General features: G+C 40.8%; 1 protein-coding gene across 1 annotated transcript in view; it reads left to right on the top strand.

Moving 5' to 3' along the window:
- LOC134608783 (band 4.1-like protein 4B) overlaps positions 1 to 22,337 on the top strand; it is a 150,296-nt gene that overhangs the window by 59,727 nt on the left and 68,232 nt on the right. The window contains exon 2 of the mRNA XM_063451883.1: positions 19,855 to 19,959. Within this exon, the coding sequence (XP_063307953.1) occupies positions 19,855 to 19,959 (105 nt within the window). The remainder of the gene's footprint in view (positions 1 to 19,854; positions 19,960 to 22,337) is intronic.

Raw genomic sequence — 22,337 nt, forward strand, 5'->3', positions numbered from 1 at the left:
GTCACTTATGAGAAACCCGAATAGCAACCTTAACGTTAACTTAAACTTACTGAAGATAACTGTGAAGCTGCCCAAATTTAGAGCCAACTGCTGCATCTAAGGGAGCCAGGAAGGTGTTATGGCTGTGTGACCGCAGTGAGGTTGCAGAATGTTGGGATGGCCGACTTGTGAGGGTAACAACTGTGGCCCCACACCTTCCCCGGTTGTGGGCATGCTGGGGTAGGCATAAGTACGATGCCCGGGGTGATCAAGTAAATGTGGAGGCCTTGAATCATGACAGTGGGCACGCTATTGGGCGGACGGACATGAAGGTAAAGATTTGGTAAGCCTTCTCCCCGATAAACCAATATAATAAATAGGACACATGGCTAAAACATGAGACATGGGAACGAGAGTCAAGCTAAAATCAAAACATTAGAGTGAAGGGTTTGAAGACTTGGTCGAACTGTTTGATTCAGGTCCTTGTTCCAGAGGACAAAGTTCAGCATCAGCCCATTCCTAGGCTTTGGAACTTGCAGGTGTGGCTCACCCTCCTACCCCGGGCAGTGGTGTGTGCCTGCATCGCTATGCCACTGACTCGGGTGCCCATGGCTGAGTCAAAGTCCTTCCCTTGCGGATAGCGGCAGGATCTCCAGGATGTTTGCAGCATTTGTGGTTGGATCTTCTGCCCCAGTGGGTAATGCTTACAGGGTGCGTCCCTGGCGGCTCTCGTACCAGGCGGGCTCACTGTAGAAGACATTGCAGCTTGGTAAAAAGGGGTGCCTGGGGGTGGCTTCTCCGCCCCTCCTCAGTCCACTTTCCCGGTCTTGCGTTGCTGCCTTGTTTCGGGCTTCCAGCTGTGCCCAGAACTGGGCAAAGATTTCGTCCAGACGTGTTAGCATGTGGTCCAGTACCGAGCATTCAGCTGGAATTTCATGCTGTTTCGGGAGCGCAGGGGTAGTAGGCCCATCCGCCATTTTGAGGGGTAGCCTTGTGGCCTTTTCTCCAGCTTTGACTGCTGCGTTCAGTAAGTGGGAGCGGTGGGCTGGACAGTGGGGACCGGGATATCCCCTGCCCCCCCCCGCCCCAAAGGGAGAGGCGCGGATTAAGGGTCTCAGCTTTAATCAGGGAACCAGGGGAGTGACAGTCTTGCCCCGGCTCTTTCAATTGTAGGCCGCAAAGCCTTGGGCTGGACTGCTCATAATCGGGGGTGCTTGTGTGAGGTACCTCTGTGTGCAGCAGTGGTTCCCGGAATCGATTATCGCTTTGTGCCTTTAGTTCAATTCAAGTAGTAGGGTATAAACCCCAAAATCTGTTGCCAGACATGGGATCTCTCGCTGAGCACATGTGGTCTGGTCGGCTGTCTGGCTCCGCCCCAGTGCTAACAATTTTTTGTTTCATTGTGAGTTCCTAAATATTTGAGTTTTTCACATTCTAAGATATTTAATATTGTGTCTCTGTTGCCCTGGTGTTGTAATTAGGTTTTCGTTTGTAAGGTAAAGGTTCTCAAAACCAAGTGCCTGGCTGCTTCTGTCTTTAAATCTAAGCTTTGACAATACATTTTCTGTAGTGCTATGATATAGCACTATAAAAAAAAATATGATTTATGATCCCTTAATATTTTTTTTTTATTATTTACGGACAGATACTACCTTGTAGATACTGGTTTAATGCTGGCTTCTGTTTCTTGTTTGTTTAGAGGAGTCTGCCAGCAAAATATCTAAAGCCAAATCTACTTTAAAATAATACAGAAGCTTACAGCAACAATATCAACCTTGTATGAGACTGGAATGGTGACCACAGAAACTAAAACGCCCCCCCCCCCCCCCTTTAAATATTTTTTTATTCAACATACCTAGATATATTTAAGTGTGAATTCTAGAGTGAATGTTAACCATGATAATATGCTATTAATTAATGGAATGGCATACAAGTACAGTACATTATTTCCCTGTTATTTCTCTCTTTATGATGCAGTTTTACTTGCTATTCAAGCATTGAATTTGAAGGCCCCACGTGCCACAAATAGTCCAATTACCATTGCCAGATACATCTAATTTAATTAAGATCATTGTTCAACGTTTTTCTTTTTGGAGATTATAAATGCCAATATAGGCCTCAACTTATTATTTTTTTTAATTTTTTTGTATATATATATTTTAATTGAGTGCAGAATTTTGTTTTTTTAAATATTACAATATATATATAAAACTCTTTTTCTAAATATTGACTCCTAAAGAAACAAGGCTATTTTGACATGCAATGCGTTTTTGACCAAAACCATTTTTGCACTTTTACCATGCCTTCATTCTTCCACAATCTCCTCCTTTCGGTTTATGTGCACACATACATATTGTATATAATTTCGGTGCTTTTTATTTCCCTCCATTTTACAATTATAGGGAAACTATAGTCACCAGAACAACTATAGCCTAATGTAGTTGTTCTGGTGAGTATACGCTTTCCCTTCAGGCATTCTCATGCAAATACTGTCTTTCAGAGAAAAGGCAATGTTTACATTGCTTCCTAGGTACACCTTCAAGTGGCCACTTCTCATATGGCCACTGGAGGTGCTTTCTCGGGCAGTTGTGCACAGTAGGCAGCACTGCCATCCAGCATCTCCACTCTCTGCATGGAGACGCTCAATTTGCCTCATTGAGATGAGGAAGTGCATCTCTATGAGGAAGTGCTGATGGGCCAAAACAGCATTTGGCCCCACCCCCATTCCGCCTCCTTGCCAATTTCCGACAATCCAATGGTTTCTCCATGGGCTAAAAATCGTAAATTCTAGTAATGTCACCAAGGAGACAGATTCACGGAGAGGCCAGCGCCAGCGGACCTGCGTGGTGCTGGAAATAAAGTATGTTTTAACCCCTTCTAAAGAGTTTAAGGGGGGCAATCCACCTAAATGGTGGTTTTAACACTATATAGAATCATATAGGATACATGTTTGTGTTCCTGACCCTATAGTGCTCCTTTAATCATTTTTATACAAGTTTAACTGAATGAAACTAACTCAAAATAGACTCCCCAATTAGTCCTGAAAGTTAAAATGCCTAATATCTAGGATACCAATAGAGTTTTAGAAGTTCTTAAACAAATATTGCAAGGATTAAATTATGGTTTTAAAGCTAAAATGGATGCATGATTTAACATGCTGAGAGGATAACTGTTATATTAGTCACATAATCCAAAAGTGCTACACAAAAGTATATATTTGTAGAAAGTACATACCCCAATTTTTCATTTTACTATTTTGTAATGAAGATCAATAAAAATATTTAATTTTGTGTTTTGTCACACATGTTTAATTTTGGGGAAATTCACAGACCACGCATGTCACAATAATATAAACACCTCCCATATTTGTATGTTGCTACTGTGCTAGAGTACAATGATACCGCTCATGTATACCTTTTCACCTAATTAAACCCTTAATCCTACCAGTGCGGCATTTGCAGGATCCCACAATAGAGGGCTCTATGAGCACTCTAATTTGCGTGATTGCAACAAGATGGGGAGATCCAAGTCTTATGCTGCAGCTCCTACACACAGTGACTGTTGCTTGCCAGCTGGTAAAACACAGCACTGATCAGTAAGCAGGGTCAAACCGAGAGATCTCACCAGTATCTTACCCAGAGGCGTAAGTAGAATCCACCTGCCGCCCCCCCCTTCCCATGTCTCATTTCCTCCCCCAGCCCTGCATGTGTCTCATTCCCTCTGCCCCACTGCCTCTCCATGTGTCCCATACAATCCCCCCTCAGCCTCTCCATGTTTCCCAGCCCCTCCATGTGTCCAATTTCTCCCTCTCTCCCACTCCCCAATCCTCCCTCTCTCTCCACTTAATTTGTCCCATATCCTCCCTCTCTCCCCTCCCCTTACATTTGTCCCATACCCTCCATCTCTCCCCTCCTCCCTCCCCGTGCCCCATTTCTCCCTCTCTCTCCCCTCCTCTCTGTGTCCCATACCCTCCCTCTCCCCCTCCACTCCCTGTGTCAGATTCCTACTTAGAGTAAACATTTAATTATTTCAAAACTTATGAGCGAAGACATCTGGAACCATGGTCACCCACACTGTCTCATATATTCCTCCACCATGGTTGCCACTGATGTCCTCATTGACCTTTGACTGCAGTGGTTCATTACAGTCCCTTTTGCAACACAGTTGTGGAAAACATAGCAACACAAAAGTAGGAAACCGAGCATGTAGATCTGGTAGTTTGTATGTCTGCTAGAAAATGAGATCTTCTTTAGTTCAGCTACAACAACCCTTGTAAAAGCTTATTGTGATGATGTATCTCTTTGATGATATGGAACAAAACTCATCCACATTGTGTTTCTTCTAGCTCTTCCTATGTTTATACTGTTTGCACACGGTTACCCAATTGTACCCAACAACTTCTAAATTTGCAAACTGCATTATACCATGATATACTCTTTACTGCTAGATTCATATAATTTGTTAGACACAATTATTTTCTACAGAAAACACAATATTGGTAGTTAACACTTAAACAGGCTAAGCCCTTTTTGTACATCATCTACCTGTTCTAGATTTAGACAGTTTGATTGCTTTAAACCGGTTAGATATTTCTCTGGATATTCTATCCCATTCAGCTATGCACAACATTATTTATACAATATTTTTAATCATGTGTCACTATACTTGTCTGTTCGGTGTAGAGCCAAGCGGCTGTAAACATACAAGGGTGAATGTGACTATACTTACCAATTCAGTGCTGGTCAACAGCTTCTCCTCTGTTTGTGCAGGCAGAATCGACCGCTCAGTGCATTTTAGAACTCCAAATAGTACTTAGGACGATGTTTGCTCGAACTGCATGTCTTTTTATATAATGGAAATTCATGAAATGTCACATCTGGTTTTTAAAGTGACCATATCTATGCGACTCCACTTTCGTACGTTTTGGAGTTGCAGAGATGACATGGACCAATCAAAATATATGTAAGCCTATAAAATGCTTGTTTGGATCCTTATTCAGTGACTTATTGTGGTTTCAGTCTTCATACACATTTAGTGTTTAAAGTAAGTCTCTTGATATTTCAATATTGACCTTGGATTTATTTTACTCTGTATATGCATAAAACTTTTGCAGGGTTAAGGGATCTGGGAATATGTACCCAGACTACTTAAATGAGCTGAAGTGGTCTGGGTGCCTATTGTGTATTCCAGCCACTCTTAGACCCAGGAATGCATCTATCTAAAAACCTCTAATTTGTGGGTTCCAACTTTTTGTGTGTGTGTGTATGTATGTGTGTATGTGTGTATGTATGTGTATATATATATACACACAGTGTATTTATTAAACATATAAAAACAAATGAAATAATTCAATATGGATACAGTAATGATAAATGTATCACAGCAACAATTAAACCCGCCAAACAACCGGGTCTAGGTTAAGGGTGTTGCTGTGAACAATCTCCCCGAGTTAACGAACTCTGGGGGTAAGCCAAAGCAACTTACCCTGTCTGCCCCACCTTCGTGTGAGGTTAGAGGAGCACGCCAACTCCCTAACACAAGATAGGATGTGTAAGTAGATCCGATCACAGCAGTTGCCGAAAACCAATCCTGGACTGTAGATGAAACCGGGCTGGAAATACAGAGAAGACGGAAAGCAGATCGTCTACGCGTTTCATCCCCTTCGGAGGACTTTCTCAAGACCCGGTTGTTTGGCGGGTTTAAGAGCTCCCTCTCCCAGGGATAGTGTATGTGTCTGGGTATCGTTTTTTTTTTTTTTATTCTTCTTACATACTTTTAATTTTTATGTGCACATTTTCCAGTTCTAACTGGTACACATTTATCAGTGTTGGGGGCCCCACACTGTGTGTTTCTGGACTTTGATCTGGACATATTGTTGCTGTGATACATTTATCATGACTGTATCCATATTGAATTATTTCATTTGTTTTTATAGGTTTAATAAATACACTTTGTATGTATATGTGTGTGTATGTGTATATATATAATTACACACACACATTAATCTAGACTATCCCAGAGTTATTTATCTGATCTATATAAGTTGTGTTCAGCAGCTGCTGTTTTGGAGTACAGTGTTTAAGTGGTCATGATTTATCATTTGGAGCGCTCACATATGCTTTGCTTGTTAATATTCTTCTATGGGGGGGACTGTCTGCTGTCTGACAGCCCAGACAGTCCCCCCTCTGCAAATTAGGACCCCCAGGGGGTCACATGGCCGCAATAGGTGTCCATAGTGCTGCCAGCAGGGGGACTGCCTGAGCTGATAGTGTGTGTATGTATGTATGTATATATGTGTGTGTGTGTGTGTATATATATATATATATATATATATATATATATATATATATATATATATATCTCATACTAAGTGTAGTAAAATTACACACGTGTGTGTGTATATATGTGTATGTATAATATATATATATATATATATATATATATATATATTAAAATTTAGTGTGTGTGTATATAATTATAAAAGATAATCAATTTAAAATAAAAATAATTGAAATTAAGATTTTTTATATATGTAACTTTTTTCTAACTGTATTTTGATATTGGGAAAAAATAATATAATAATAAATATATCTATATAAATAAGAATAATAGAGAATATACATAATTACATAAATATACATTTAAATTTCAAATATATAAATGTATGTGTGTATATTTATGTATATATAATAGTAAATAACTTGGCGCTCACCCTATCTCAGACAACAATTGATTGTTACCTGGGTGCAATCCCACGTTGAAGAGATATATAAACAAAAAATGAAGAGATGCACTCTCAGGGCTTTAAAGACGAAAAATTGAGGATTAATTCAAGAAGGTATAGCCCCCAGAGCACCCGACACCTATACATGGGTGGTATCACTGTACTCAGGAGATGTTGCTGAACACATATTGGGGTGTTCTTCGGCAGTAAAATTTAGAAACTGTTTCGCACGTGTGTTTTTTGGCGACTGTAGATGCGTAACAGATTTTGGGGGACAAAGTTAGAAAAAGTGTGTTTTTCTTACATGTTTTCATCATTTTATAAAAAACAAATTATAGTAAATTATATGATATGATGAAAATAATGGTATCTTTAAAAATATAATGACGAGAAAATAGTATATAATATTTGTGGGTACAGTAAATGAGTAAGAGGAAAATTACAGCTAGACACAAACACCACAGAAATGTAAAACCAGTCCTGGTCCCAGTCCTGGTCCCAAACGGTTAGCAGATTGAAAAGCGGTCTGGTCACTAAGGGGTTAAACCGTAATGAATTCAAGAAACCTAATGTAGATTTATCAATTTATTTTTTTACAGATGAAATATAAAAATGCAATATAAAAATCCACAAACTGTGGGGGAAAATGTCTTAAAGCACCCTTCGTTTATTACAGCAAATACATTGGACCTCATCTGAAAGTGGCTGCTCACTGTAAAAAAAAAAAAAAAATGGTAATAAGGGGGGGACCTACTGTCCCCCCCCCCCGGCCCCCACCCCTGCGCGGTGGGTGGGGGCCCTAATAAAACAATAAGGGGGGGGGGGACCTTCTGTCCTCCCCCCCGGCCCCCACCCCTGAGCGGTGGGTGGGGGCCCTAATAAAAACAATAAGGGGGGGGACCTATTGTCCTCCCCCCCTGGCCCCCACCCCTGCGCGGTGGGTGGGGGCCCTAATAAAACAATAAGGGGGGGGGACCTATTGTCCTCCCCCCCTGGCCCCCACCCCTGCGCGGTGGGTGGGGGCCCTAATAAAACAATAAGGGGGGACCTATTGTCCTCCCCCCCTGGCCCCCACCCCTGCGCGGTGGGTGGGGGCCCTAATAAAACAATAAGGGGGGGGACCTACTGTCCTCCCCACCCGGCCCCCACCCCTGAGCGGTGGGTGGGGGCCCTAATAAAACAATAAGGGGGGGGCGACCTACTGTCCTCCCCCCCGGCCCCCACCCCTGAGCGGTGGGTGGGGGCCCTAATAAAACAATAAGGGGGGGGGACCTACTGTCCTCCCCCCCTGGCCCCCACCCTTGCGCGGTGGGTGGGGGCCCTAAATGACCCCCCCCCCCCCAATCAAGGTGACTAGGGGTCCCAAGCCCCTAGTCACCCCCCACCCAAAACATTCTATCCCCTACCTACCCCCCTCACCCTAAAAATAGTGAGGGGGGAATAAAATAACTAACCTGTAAAAATAAAAAATTAAACTTGCCATTTGACGTCTTCTTTTTTCTAAATTCTTCTTACTTCAGCCCCCCAAAAGGCCAAATAAAAATCCATAAACCCGTCGCACTTTAAAAAAAAAAAAAAAAAAAAAACGAGCGCAAACAAAAATTAATCCATCTTCACCCATGGAGGGCACGCCGCGTACTGAGCTCCGCAGGGCGGGTCAAGGCTTATAAAGCCTTGCCCCGCCCTGCAATTAGGCTTAGAACACAATGATTGGTTGGTTTAAGCCAATCAGAGTGCTCTGTGTCATTTTACACAGCGTGGGAAAATTCAAAAGAACTTTCCCACGCTGTGTAAAATGACAGATCACTGTGATTGGATGGTTTTCAAGCCATCCAATCACAGTGCTCTGTGTCATTTTACAAGCGTGGGAAAGTTCAATTTTCCCACGCTGTGTAAAATGACACAGAGCACTGTGATTGGATGGCTTGAAAACCATCCAATCACAGTGATCTGTCATTTTACACAGCGTGGGAAAGTTCTTTTGAATTTTCCCACGCTGTGTAAAATGACACAGAGCACTCTGATTGGCTTAAACCAACCAATCATTGTGTTCTAAGCCTAATTGCAGGGCGGGGCAAGGCTTTATAAGCCTTGACCCGCCCTGCGGAGCTCAGTACGCGGCGTGCCCTCCATGGGTGAAGATGGATTAATTTTTGTTTGCGCTCGTTTTTTTTTTTTTTTTTTTTAAAGTGCGACGGGTTTATGGATTTTTATTTGGCCTTTTGGGGGGCTGAAGTAAGAAGAATTTAGAAAAGAGAAGACGTCAAATGGCAAGTTTAATTTTTTTTTTTTTTACAGGTTAGTTATTTTATTCCCCCCTCACTATTTTTAGGGTGAGGGGGGTAGGTAGGGGATAGAATGTTTTGGGTGGGGGGTGACTAGGGGCTTGGGACCCCTAGTCACCTTGATGGGGGGGGGGGTTCATTTAGGGCCCCCACCCACCGCTCAGGGGTGGGGGCCGGGGGGGAGGACAGTAGGCCCCCCCCCTTATTGTTTTTATTAGGGCCCCCACCCACCGCGCAGGGGTGGGGGCCAGGGGGGGGGAGGACAATAGGTCCCCCCCCTTATTGTTTTATTAGGGCCCCCACCCACCGCTCAGGGGTGGGGGCCGGGGGGAGGACAATAGGTCCCCCCCCTTATTGTTTTATTAGGGCCCCCACCCACCGCTCAGGGGTGGGGGCCGGGGGGAGGACAATAGGTCCCCCCCCTTATTGTTTTATTAGGGCCCCCACCCACCGCTCAGGGGTGGGGGCCGGGGGGGAGGACAGTAGGTCCCCCCCCTTATTGTTTTATTAGGGCCCCCACCCACCGCTCAGGGGTGGGGGCCGGGGGGGAGGACAGTAGGTCCCCCCCCTTATTGTTTTTATTAGGGCCCCCACCCACCGCGCAGGGGTGGGGGCCAGGGGGGGGAGGACAATAGGTCCCCCCCCCTTATTGTTTTATTAGGGCCCCCACCCACCGCTCAGGGGTGGGGGCCGGGGGGGGGAGGACAGTAGGTGTCCCCCCCCTTATTGTTTTATTAGGGCCCCCACCCACCGCTCAGGGGTGGGGGCCGGGGGGGAGGACAGTAGGTCCCCCCCCTTATTGTTTTATTAGGGCCCCCACCCACCGCGCAGGGGTGGGGGCCAGGGGGGGAGGACAATAGGTCCCCCCCCCTTATTGTTTTATTAGGGCCCCCACCCACCGCGCAGGGGTGGGAGCCGGGGGGGAGGACAGTAGGTCCCCCCCCCTTATTGTTTTATTAGGGCCCCCACCCACCGCGCAGGGGTGGGGGCCGGGGGGGGGGGGGCAGTAGGTCCCCCCCCCCCCAATCTTTAACCCCCGCGCAGGGGAGGGGGGGTGTTTATTGTTTTTTTTTTTGTTTTGTTTTTTACAGTGAGCAGCCACAGGCTGCTCACTGCTTACTAGACATGCCCCTACTTGCGGTATAGCGAGTAGGGGCATATTATTTACTAATACTAAGTAATCTTTACTTAGTATTAGTAAAGTTGGCTGAAAGACCAATTCAGGTCTTTCAGCCTTTTAGTAGATAGCTCCCTGATACCGTGGGAATTAGGGAGTTATCTACTAAGCGGCTGCAAGATGCAGCCGCGGCAATGAATAGGATCGGAGTTTCATTCATTAGAATGAAATTCCGATACAAACAAAGTACCGAATTGCATCCTAACACCAATGGAGAATTCTGTTAGGATGCAATTCGGCAGTTTTGCCGGCGTTCTGTCTAAGTGACAGGACGTTTGGCAATACTGACAGAAAGCATTGTGGGAACAGGGAGGAAAGCTAGGGATCATGGGAAAATTGCTCTGACCAGCGGAAATGAAGCACACTTTGCTCCTCCGCTGGTCAGAGCTGGTCAAGCGGAGGAATCCCATAAGACAAAGAGTCCCTACTTTGTCTTATGGTTTTAAAGAAAACTAAAGGAGACAGGAAGAAAAGAAGAACAGATCCTGAGAGAGGGGTAGAAGAGGAAGAGATTGAGGAAAGGTAAGTTCGGCATGACAGTGCCGCTTTAACAATATGTGTTATGAATGTCTTTGCAAGTTTTAGTTAAATGGGCAGAATAATATACTTGGATCGTCTCGAAACATTTTAGAAAAACTGGCCTAATTTCACCATTCAATGCCCAGTGCATTTCAACATGATATATTTTTTGGAAATTTAGGTTAAGATTGGTTAAGATTGGTATCTGCTTATTTCTCCATGACTCATCCTTGCATAAAATATTAAAGGGATACTACAGGCATCAAAACAACTTTAACGTAATGCAGTAGTTTTAGTGTATAGATCATGCCTCTGAACTTTTACTGCCATATACGAGGTCAATCACTTTTGTTTCTGTTTATGCAGCCCTAACCACAACTCTCCTGGCTGTGACTGACGCAGCCGGCATGAAAACAAAATGGTTTAATTTTCAATTAGATCATGTAGTGTCTAACAAACTATTAACAGAGCAGGAGATAAATTCTAAATTAAACAAAATTTGCAATAAAGGGAGTGTAAACATTAAATGACTCTACAGAAAGTGTTTAGTAAAGCTGTGTAAGCCACATGCAGGACTGCATATACAAAGTGATTTAACTCTTAAATATCAGAGAATTGAGCAGTGAGAGCGCAAATACATGATCTATACACCAAAAATGCTTAATTAAGCAAAAGTGGTTTTGGTGGTTATAGTCTTCTAAGTTTCACTGTCATGCCGAACTTACCTTTCCCTAATCTCTTCCTCTTTCCTTCGTCTCTCAAAATCTGTTCGTATTTTCTTTCTAACTGATCTAGTTTTCTTTAAAACACAAGACAACGTAGGGACTACTTTGTCTTGTGTATTTTTCCTACACTTCATCACTCTGACCCACTTAGTGTGGGTCAAAGACATTTTTCCACAATACTCGCCCTTTCCTCCATGATCTCGCGATGCTTCCTTTCAGTATTCCTGAACGTCCTGTCAATTATGCAGGACCCCAGCGAAACTACCACATTTCATCTTAACAAAATGAGAACAGTTTGTCCATTCATGTTAGGAGGACATTCAGTACTTTTAGTTTGATTCGAAATTTCATTCAAATGAATGAAATTCCGATCTGTGCTGCGGCTGCATCTTGCAACCGCTTAGTAGATGGCTCCCTAATTCCCAGGGTTTTAGGGAGCGATCTACTAAAAAGGTCGAACGATCAAGATGGATCTTTAAGCCAACTTTACTAATACTAAGTAAAAAGCAATCTTTCTGAAGAATGAATAGACTAAATTCCTATTGGAATTTCGAACAATAGCGAATGCCCCCGTGTTTCACTGGGCACACACGGGAATTTCCTAGTGCTATCTAGTGTGGGCAGATGACGTGTCCGGGCACAAAATAAAGATATTTAAAAACAAGTAATATAGGGGGCTTAGGGGCATTTGGGGGTGACTATGGGTAGCAATTAGATGTAGTGGAGTCGGGAGGGGAGTTTAAAAATAAATAAATAAATGGATACAGCCATGACAGTGCCACTTTAAATCCCTTGTTTCTGTTTTATTCAGCCGTACCCACACCTCCCTTGGCTGTGGCTGACACAGCATGCTTGTAAAAAATATATAATATATTCCTTTTATATATATATATATATAGATATAGATATAGATATAGATATAGATATATATAGATAGATCAAATCCTGGGAGTGCTGATTTTCCTTTGACTGTGTTTATTCAGTGCAAGCGAGCACCGGGTCCATATACAAGTGAGGGTCCATATATATAAACTTGCACTCCAACTCACTTGTATATGGACCCGGTGCTCGATTGCACTGAATAAACACAGTCAAAGGAAAATCAGCACTCCCAGGATTTGTTCAAAAAAGTAATACTAGTTCTTTATTCCAACAGTCAACGTTTCAGTTCCACTAGGGAACTTTCATCAGGACAGAATACAAATACATATAGAATCAGCCTAGTTTAAATAAGAAAGGTAATCACATTAACTCACGGTTCAGGTGTGCAGGGGGTCGATCATCCTCTCCTCCGAGCGTTTGGGCGGGTACAGGACTCCTACGTCATTCTGTTCGGGCGCTCAGGTTACTTCCTGACAGCTCGCGTCCTCCACCATGGAGACGTCGGGCGCATGCGTGATAGACATTGATACTGTCTCTGTATCCACCCCTCGCACGGAGGCAGGATATTGCTCTAAAAATCAACAGTGTATGCATAATTCATGCTTAAAGTCCCCAAAAATAGAGAGATATTAAACAGGATAAACATATTTTGGTTCCTAATAAGTAAGTTAATCACCACCTGTGCAAAAAAAAACATAGATACATGAATATGAACGAAAAGCTAATATAGTGAATACTGTATAATACATACGAAGAGTGAAATCATTCTAATTATCCCTGTGATATGTGTGTGTGTGTGTGTGTGTGTGAAAGGCCGAAGGCCTGTATTTTTGGGAGGAGTTAGTGTTCCCATAAAAACGCTACTCCCCCCTTCCTACCTTGACGAGGCTTGCGCTGTTCACCCCACCCACCTCACCCTCTTACCTATACAGTCTTTCGGGAGGCCCCCTTCTTACAGGCCTACCCCTACGTCGGTTCCGGCACACCACACCGACTTAATTCCAATCACAAGGTATTTCACGGTCACGATATTAACCGACCACAAATATATCTCTATATATCTGTGTCTCTGTTCTTTTTTGGTATTGGGTTTTTTCTCCCACTCTGTTAATTGAACTTTGATCACACATATGAGCCTCCTGCAGGTATAGGAGGCTACTAATAGTGCAGGAGATAAGTTCTAGATTAAACATACTTTGCAGTACAGGAACCTAAAATATTGTCTATACATCTATACACAAAGTCCCTCTGCGCTGGGTTGCGGTCTGCCTCGTCCGATGTCTTTTGATTAGGTGGACCTAATGCGCATGTGTGGTGAATGCCCCACGCAAACTAGGCATTCCTCATAGGAAAGCATTACCTCAAGGACGTGCATCTAGTAGTGGTCTGCCAAATAGACCTCACAGGCAGCTTTAGTACTGCAATGTAAATATTGCACTCTCAAAATCTGCAATATATTACATTCCAGGACTAAAGGGACAGGGACATGGACCCCTGACCACTTCAATAAGATGAAGTGGTCTGAGTGCCTAGTGTCCCTTTAAAGCTGCTGAGATCTGCTAACCACATTATTACCACCCAAACAATGAACACCGTAAAATCAGGTATTTACATATTTTTAGATAAGTAATGGATTTTTAAAGTGTAATAATAATGTAAGCTTTGGCATTAGCTATTATCTGAAAAGGCTAAAATATAGTTTGTCTGACGTAACGTCAAGCTATGTAATCTTCAGTGTAAACTATTTTACATTGCCATTCTTTCCTTTTATCTGTGCACCCTTCTTGATAAATAATGCTTCCTCTCCGTTGCTTGTTCTGTGTGTGTGTTTTTTTTTTTTTTTCCCTAGTGAAAGCGAAGACTGCAGTGACTTCATTAGGTTGGAATTTGAGTTGAGTTTCACCTGCTTTTATCTCCTGTGTTTGTGTTTCCAAGCAGCACAGGTTACTAGAAGTTTCTGTCATTTAAAGAGGCAGCAAAAGGTGCATGGAAAGTGTTCTCAAGGCAACAGAAACTACATATGCTTTAGGGCTGTGCCTTTTAAAATTATTTAGAAACTAAAAGTTCATCTGTGTGTGTGTTTTGCAATAATTGCCTTTCCTCTGGTCATACAAAAATTGTATATAGATTGTATTGCACATTGTTGCAATTTTAGATTTTGTGTACTGAAGGTTTTTTAGCATTTTCTTTTTCAATGCATTCATTAAACGTATGCTAATTTAGTCCTCTTTTTTGGAATATCATTGTGGCACTAACGCAGGATTAGAACAGTATTTCTGTAACTGTTTGATGTGCAGTTTTTGTTACATTTTTTTTAAAGAGGACTCGGCATGAAAAAAAGGAATATTTGTTTCATACTTACCGTTTTCTTTTCCTGATCATTTATTCATGGCAGAATTTACTCATGGGTTAGCTCCTCCCCTCACAGTAGAAAGGACAGGAAATAGAACTCTGAAACTGGTATAAATAGATCCTCCCCCTTCCCATCAGGCAGTCTTAGTAACTAGCATCACATCTTATAGTATATGGGTGGGAACGTAATGCTGCCATGAATAATTATCAGGAAAAGAAAATTACGGTAAGTATGAAACACATTTTCCTTTTTCCTACACATTATTCATGGCAGCATTTACTCATGGGTAATACCCAAGCTGAATATATAGAGGGAGGGACAGAGTTCAAAAACAGCTAATAGTTATAAAACCATTATTTGGCTGCATAAACCTTAGAAGACTTTAAAAAAAGCCAAACCAGTAATCAATAGGATATTGTTATAAAATCTGTTCAGCCAAGTTAACTTACCCTAGCGGCTGCAAGGTCTGCAACCTCCTGACATTCAAATGTCTGAAATATCCTGAAAAGGCCAGATAGGAATTAAGACCATGACAGCCAAACCTAGAGAAGGAACAAGGCTAGACAAACTCTTGGAAGCAATAAGGAACCCATCTTGTGATGGATTAAAAAAATAATGTTCATCCCCTGAGGGGGTACCCAAGCTGGCCTGTTGCTGGGTCTTCAGGGCTGAACCCTGGCATGCCATGGACCATTTTCATCTCCAGAGGGAGAGGTTGGGTCCGACCCCCGGTCACTAAAGGGGGTACCCAGGCTGGCTACCTTACAATAGTGCTTTGATGGGTCTTCAGGGCTTAGAGGCTGAACCCCGGCAGGGCTACAAAAATATTGCCTGGTGAGCATAAAAGAAAATCTAGGCCTGCGTAAGCAGACTCCTTCCAAACTGCTGTGCAGGACAGGAAAAAAGACTGCCTGATGGGAAGGGGGAGGATCTATTTATACCAGTTTCAGAGTTCTCTTTCCTGTCCTTTCTGCTGTGAGGGGAGGAGCTAACCCATGAGTAAATGCTGCCATGAATAATGGTCAGGAAACCCCTGTATTAAAAAAGACACTATAAGCATCAAAATAGCTTTATTTTAATGAAGCTGTTTTAGTGTGTAGACAATATCCCTGCAGTCTCGCTGCTCAATTCTCTGCCCTTTAGGAGTTGGATCACTTGGTTAATGCAGCTCTAGGCATGTTACTTACACAGCCTTCCTAAACACTTCCTGTGATGATTTGTCTAATGTTTATACCTCCTGTATTAAATATTTTGTTTTATTCACAAATCTACTCAAATCTTATCTTCTACTCTGTTAATAGTTTGCTAGACCCTGCAGGAGCATTTAGTATGTAATTAAAGTTCAATTTACAGAGCAAGAGATAAAACTTTTAAAGCAAGTTGCATCTGATCCGAAATTAAATTTTTTTTCATTCAGGCTGTGTGAGTCACATGCAGTGTAGGTGTGGCTATGGCTGCAGACATAAACAATGATTTAACTCCTAAATGGCAGTGAAACTTCAGAGGCATGATCTATGCACAAACTGCTTCATTAAGCTAAAGTTGTTTTGGGGACTGTATTGTCCCTTTAAAGCAAGCATGTAAAACTCGTGGCCCACGGGCCGCATGCAGCCCTCAATGTATATGTTGCGGCCCACCTGCCCTGGGGCCACATTGGTGCAGACCAGCCTCTCCCCCTTCCTTCCTGCTCGCAGTGCTAGAGGAGCGTCTGGCCTGCTTGAGCAGTGCTGGAACTGGAGGACGATGGGCAGCTCATCTTAAGGTAGGGGAAGAGGGTCATGGAGGACCTTCCTGTGTAGTTTGTTAAATTTCAGAGGGGGGGCCAGTCTATTCATTTTACAGAGGAAGAGGGCAGTGCATTAAATTGGGGGTTGTGGGGGGATGGGGGAGGAGTGTGCAGTGTATTCATTTGAGGGAGGGGGATGGCATTTTATTAATTTGAGGGAGGGGGGCAGTGTATTAATTTGGAGGAGGGAGGTAGGCAGTGTATTAGAGTGGTAGGAGGAGGAAAGAGTGTTAAATTGGGGGAAGGGCAGTGTATTAAATTGGGGGAGGGAGGGGACGGTGTATGAAATTGGGGCAGGGAGGGAAGTGTATTCAATTAGAGTGGTGGTGGTGGGGCAGTGTATTAGATTGGGTTGAGGGGACCGTGTACTAGAGTGGAGGGAGAGCAGGGCAGTGTGTTGAATTTGGGAGCAAAGGATTGGATTTGTGGGCAGTATATTAGAATGGAGGGAGGGGCAGTATGTTAGATTGGGTCTGCATGGAGGAGCTGAATGCTACTCATGGAAATGCTGATTGGGTGCTCAGCTTTTTACCATACATGTACAATAGTCTCCCAATGCTTTCCTATGGGATCGCATTGGATTGGCTAAGATCATAAAGTTTGATCTCAGCCAAAATGAAGAACACATTCATAGGACTTCAAAATCAACAAGATAACATAATTAGTTTTTTTTTTTCAAGCTGTGCAACAGCATATAATCACCATTTCAGTCCCATTACCAAACTTTTCTTAACCCCTTCAGGACGGAGTCAATAGTACACGTTCTGATCAAAACAAAACGTAAACAAAAACTGGAATTTGCGCTATATGTCTGTTCACCCGTAGTTCCCCTCTTTCATATTAAATGCACCCACACTTATTATATATCATTTTGTTCAGGAGAAACAGGGCTTTCATTTCATATAAAATATTTGTATTTGAAACAATTTATTATGAATAAAATTAAAAAAAACTGTGAGAAATTTGATTTTTTTTTTAAATTTGTAGTTCCGCCTCACATTTTAGCTGTAAATGTCATAATACTGTTAGGTTTTACGGCAACAAAATGCACATATTTGTAATCAGCGATGTCTCACGAGTACAACAGTACCCCCCATTAACAGGTTTTATGGTGTTTTGGAAAGTTACAGGGTCAAATATAGAACGTTCCATTTTCAAATTGAAATTTACCAGATTAGTAATGTTACCTTTGAGACGGTGTGGTAGCCCAGGAATGAGAATTACCCCATAATGGCATACCATTTGAAAAAGTGGACAACCCAAGGTATTGAACGTGGGGTATGTTTAGTTTTTTTTAGTAGCCACTTAGTCACAAACACTGGCCAAAGTTAGCGTTCATATTTGTTTTTGTGTGAAAAAAGCAAAAAACTAATATTTGGCCAGTGTTTGTGACTAAGTGGCTACTAAAAATGACTGGACATACCCCATTTGCAATACCTTGGGTTGTCTACTTTTGCAAATGGTATGCCATCATGGGGGTAATTCTTATTCCTGGGCTACCATACGGTCTCAAAGGCAACATAACTAATCTGGCAAATTTCAATGTCAAAAAAATGAAATGCAAGCCTTATATGTGACTCTCTAACTTTCCAAAACACCATAAACCTGTACATGGGGGGTACTGTTATTCTCGGGTGATTTCACTAAACACAAATATTAGTGTTTTAAAACAGTAAAACATATTACAACAATAATATAGTCCATAAAAGTGCCGTTTGTTTGTAAAAAATGCAAAAAACTTCACTTTTACTTAAAATATCATCGTTGTAATACAATTTACCAGTTTTAAACACTAATATTTGAGTTCAGCGAAGTCTCCCGAGTAAAACAGTACCCCCTATATACAGGTTTTATGGTATCTTGGAGAGTTACAGGGTCAAATACAGTGCTTGCGAATTAAATTCTCTGCACTTTCTCCCTGTGTTGTCAGGCATGTCAATCAAATTTTAATTAATCAAATTACATAATTATGTTAAAAAATTACTTAAATATACACGTAGAATTTTAATATATATGCATTTATAGGTATTTAAATTCTACGTGTATACTAATGTAATCTTTTATGTAATTATATGTATTTATCTATATATATATATATATATTTGCGGTTATTTGTATTTTATATATAGATAGATATATATAGAATGTCATTCTAAGTGTATATTAATAACAAAATACAGTTAGACTGAAATTACATATGAATATATAATTTATTTTATATTTTGTTTCAATATTTTATTTATTTATTTAATTATTTTATTTATTTATTATTGTAATTATGCGTATATATATATAATATATATATGTAGATCTATTATATATATAATATATATACATATTATATATATGTAACGTCATTCTAAGTGTATTTTAATATTAATATATATACTAATATTAATATTAAAATACATTACGTATGACGTTACATATATATAATATGTATATATATTATATATATAATATATATATACATATTATATATATATAAAAAGGCATTTAATTTATTTTATAACATTTTAATATTTATTTTTTTACACTACCTACCAGCAGGGGGACTGTCTAATATTTTAAACAGTCCCCCTGCTGGCAGATCCATAGCCAGCTATAGGGGGCCATGTGATCGCTCTTTGAGAGCGATCACATGGCCCCCGGGGGCCTCATTTGCCGGAGGGGGGCTGCCTGGGCTCTCAGACAGCCCCCCAGAAGAGGATCGCGGCGGAGGTGAGTACACCTCTGCTCCTGGGGCTGCAAGCCGTTACGGCGTTCTATGCCGCCGCAACGGCTTTAAAGCCCTTTAAAGCCGCGACGGCATAGAACGCCGTAACGGCGTTAAGGGGTTAATATGTCAAGGTAGTTTGACTGAAACATTGGTTATATGCAAATGCATGTCTCCTTAAAAAAAAATCCACTCTTTTGTTTACTTTGAAGCCCTACGAGCATGAGGACATCCAATATCCGTTAGGCGACTTTTTTTATACTGTACTTTCCTAAATAAACCTACGTTTCTATTAAAACTGAAGTTTTTGTTTTTTTGCGGCCCACATAAACTTAAACCTTGTTTATTTGGCCCATGTTACCTTTGAGTTTGACATGCATGTTTTGAAGGATGCTCTCTCATGTCCTCTTTCCTATAACATTAACTAGATTTAATGAGAAAGTAATATATTTTATGTTAAATCGATAGTTCCTACCCTCACTTGGTCTTTTTCAAAATCCTGACTTAATCATGCTGTAATATATGTATTTCTTCACATTAAATACGGTTATGGTGATAGGAAATAAGACCTGAGAATGGATGTTGGTTGTCTCAACAACCATATAGGTACATTTCATACATTTAGCAATATTGCTTTTATAATTTGTTTGAAAAACACTGCTTTTTTTTTTTTTTTTTTTTTTTAAACCGCATTCTTTTGTTTTTCAGAAACATGCCAAAGGACAGGATTTACTCGACCAGATTGTTTACCATTTGGATTTAATAGAAACAGAATATTTTGGCTTGCAGTATATGGATGCTTCCCAGGTGATGGTATGTACTGTTTGCCACACTCCAGTAAAGATTGCTCTCTGTAGGCATCTCATCTCAGAAATCCAGAGCTAATAATAAGGTTAATTATGCTTAAAATAATAACTAGAACAAGAATATTCAGGTTATCTCTGAAATAATTTTGTAATCATCAAGAGCTTCCCATGGTAGTTGTCTGTTTAGATTTAAATCCCCAAGACCTGTTTTACAGTATTGCAGCAAAGAACTATGGTTGCTATGGGACTACAGTAAGATGAAAATGGACAGAATGCACACATCTAAAACCTTATTATGAAATAAAGAAGTCATAAATAGCTCTACCAATTATTGGTTGGCCACACTGGTATTTAGTGACCTCATTTTGACTTGATCAAATCTACATTCCTCTATTGGTTATAAAAAAGCAACTACCGTTTTTCACATATCTCCTTTGCTTTTAAGGTTATTGTGCATGCGTAAATCTGCCTTAATATATTTTTTGAGATTGTTCTCCTTTCAAAAGCGAGAATAAAAAGTTGATGGTATTTGAGACCTCAACAAGTTTGTGTTAAGATTATAAATACAAATTTTTTATTTTTACATTTATTAGATTGCATGATTCAGAATTGCATATTACCCACAGTAATGTGGTAAACTCTCAGTTGCCAACTGAATTTCCTAATCCTGGCTATCATTTTGAATTGAATTTAATGACTCCAGGTATTTACTTCATAAGCTGATTGGACTTTTGTCCCAGATTCTTTAGATTTAATTTGACGTAGTTCAGGTTTACAAAGGAATACAACGTGCCGCAAACTATTTGCTGAATGGCAATATATTGTCCACCATTGGGCACAATGTTCGTACACCGTAAAAATTTAAAAACCAGTAGGAATCCTCACAATCTACTAATGTTCAATAATATTATATTTATATTTATTGTGCAGCAGGTTAAGGGTTTTTTAATAACTAGTTGAGGCTGGTGCCTTCCCAACCAATATGAATCATGTTTGTTTTATTTTGTTTTTTCAGCATTTCCACTGCCATAAGTGCAGTAAACTCTAGATAGTCTGTATTAGATAATCCCATTATTGTATTCCTTTCCCTCAAACTAGTCATGTTATCAATTATCTGACTCAGAGTAACATTCCAACTATACCCTTAGTAAGAGAGCCATTTATACTTGGCACTGTTCTTTTTAGGTGCCACTGTTAATGTTGTATGGGGCACTTAATAGGAAACAATAGGCAAAAAACATACACGGACATCCCATTTTTAATGAATTCCCTATAAAGGATTAACAGGTTTTCTCATCACAACTGTTGAGTAAAACTGTTCAATATACTGCAGCCATGGTGCAGCTGCTATCAGTTTAGACATGGTTCATGACCACTCCAAGCATTCATGTGACTTGCATTAGTGTGTGAAAAGGTTAAAAATTATAAATATAATTATTTTTTTTATATAATGATAAACAATCCATCTTAACACCACCCATACTTATTCTAGCATGCAAGCTGCCCAAACCAAGACAATTTATAAATGAAGAGTCCTGGTTGCTTTAGATGGTTGCTTTTACATGGAATGGGTCTAAGATTGTTGTGGTTACAAGTGTTAGCATCAGGTGGAGGAGGGACCAGGGTTTGGAGAGACATCAACAGCTGCTAGGAGCAGTAGGATGGAAAGGAAGAAAAGGTGGGAGTAGGATTTAAATGTTTGGGATCAGTAGTGCAGTACACGAATAGGCTACTTATAGGGAGAAGTTGGTGCCCCCATGTGACGGTTAGAATGGGTTGTTGGGCAATAGGACTTTTCTGCACATCCCTACATTAGGTGGTGTGGCATTGAATATCTGGCTGTGCAGCATATGGCTGTTTTTGGCTCTGCAGGGGCACTATAACATTAGGAATACCCGTTTGTATTTCTAACTCTGTAGTGTTTCTTTTAACCAAAGGTCATCCTCATGTTAGACACTGTAGCTTGAAAGGATTGCAGTCTAGCCCTCTCCATTTCAATATCATTTAATATTACTTTTGTATGCAATATGCTTTTTCGCTTTTTTTTTTTTTTTTTTTAATGTTATGCTAAATACTGTTGGGATATCCTGAAAAACATCAGTAGCTTACTATGCCATCCTTTGGGACCTGGCTCTAAATGCGGGGGGCGGCATAGCATGTCCTCGCCATCCTTCCCACTTACCGGTCATATACACACAAATACGCATACACTGTCTAAGTGTATTTTAATATTCATATATATATTATCAAAATACATGTAGAAGATATTGATTAAATATATATATATATATATATATATATATCATATAAAATAAATATGTAAATATGTTAAATAAATAAATATGTGTAAATTCGTTCTAACTGTATTTGAAAATTAATATATAC

Source organism: Pelobates fuscus, chromosome 4, assembly GCF_036172605.1.
Source record: "Pelobates fuscus isolate aPelFus1 chromosome 4, aPelFus1.pri, whole genome shotgun sequence".
In the NCBI taxonomy this organism is placed as follows: Eukaryota; Metazoa; Chordata; class Amphibia; order Anura; family Pelobatidae; genus Pelobates; species Pelobates fuscus.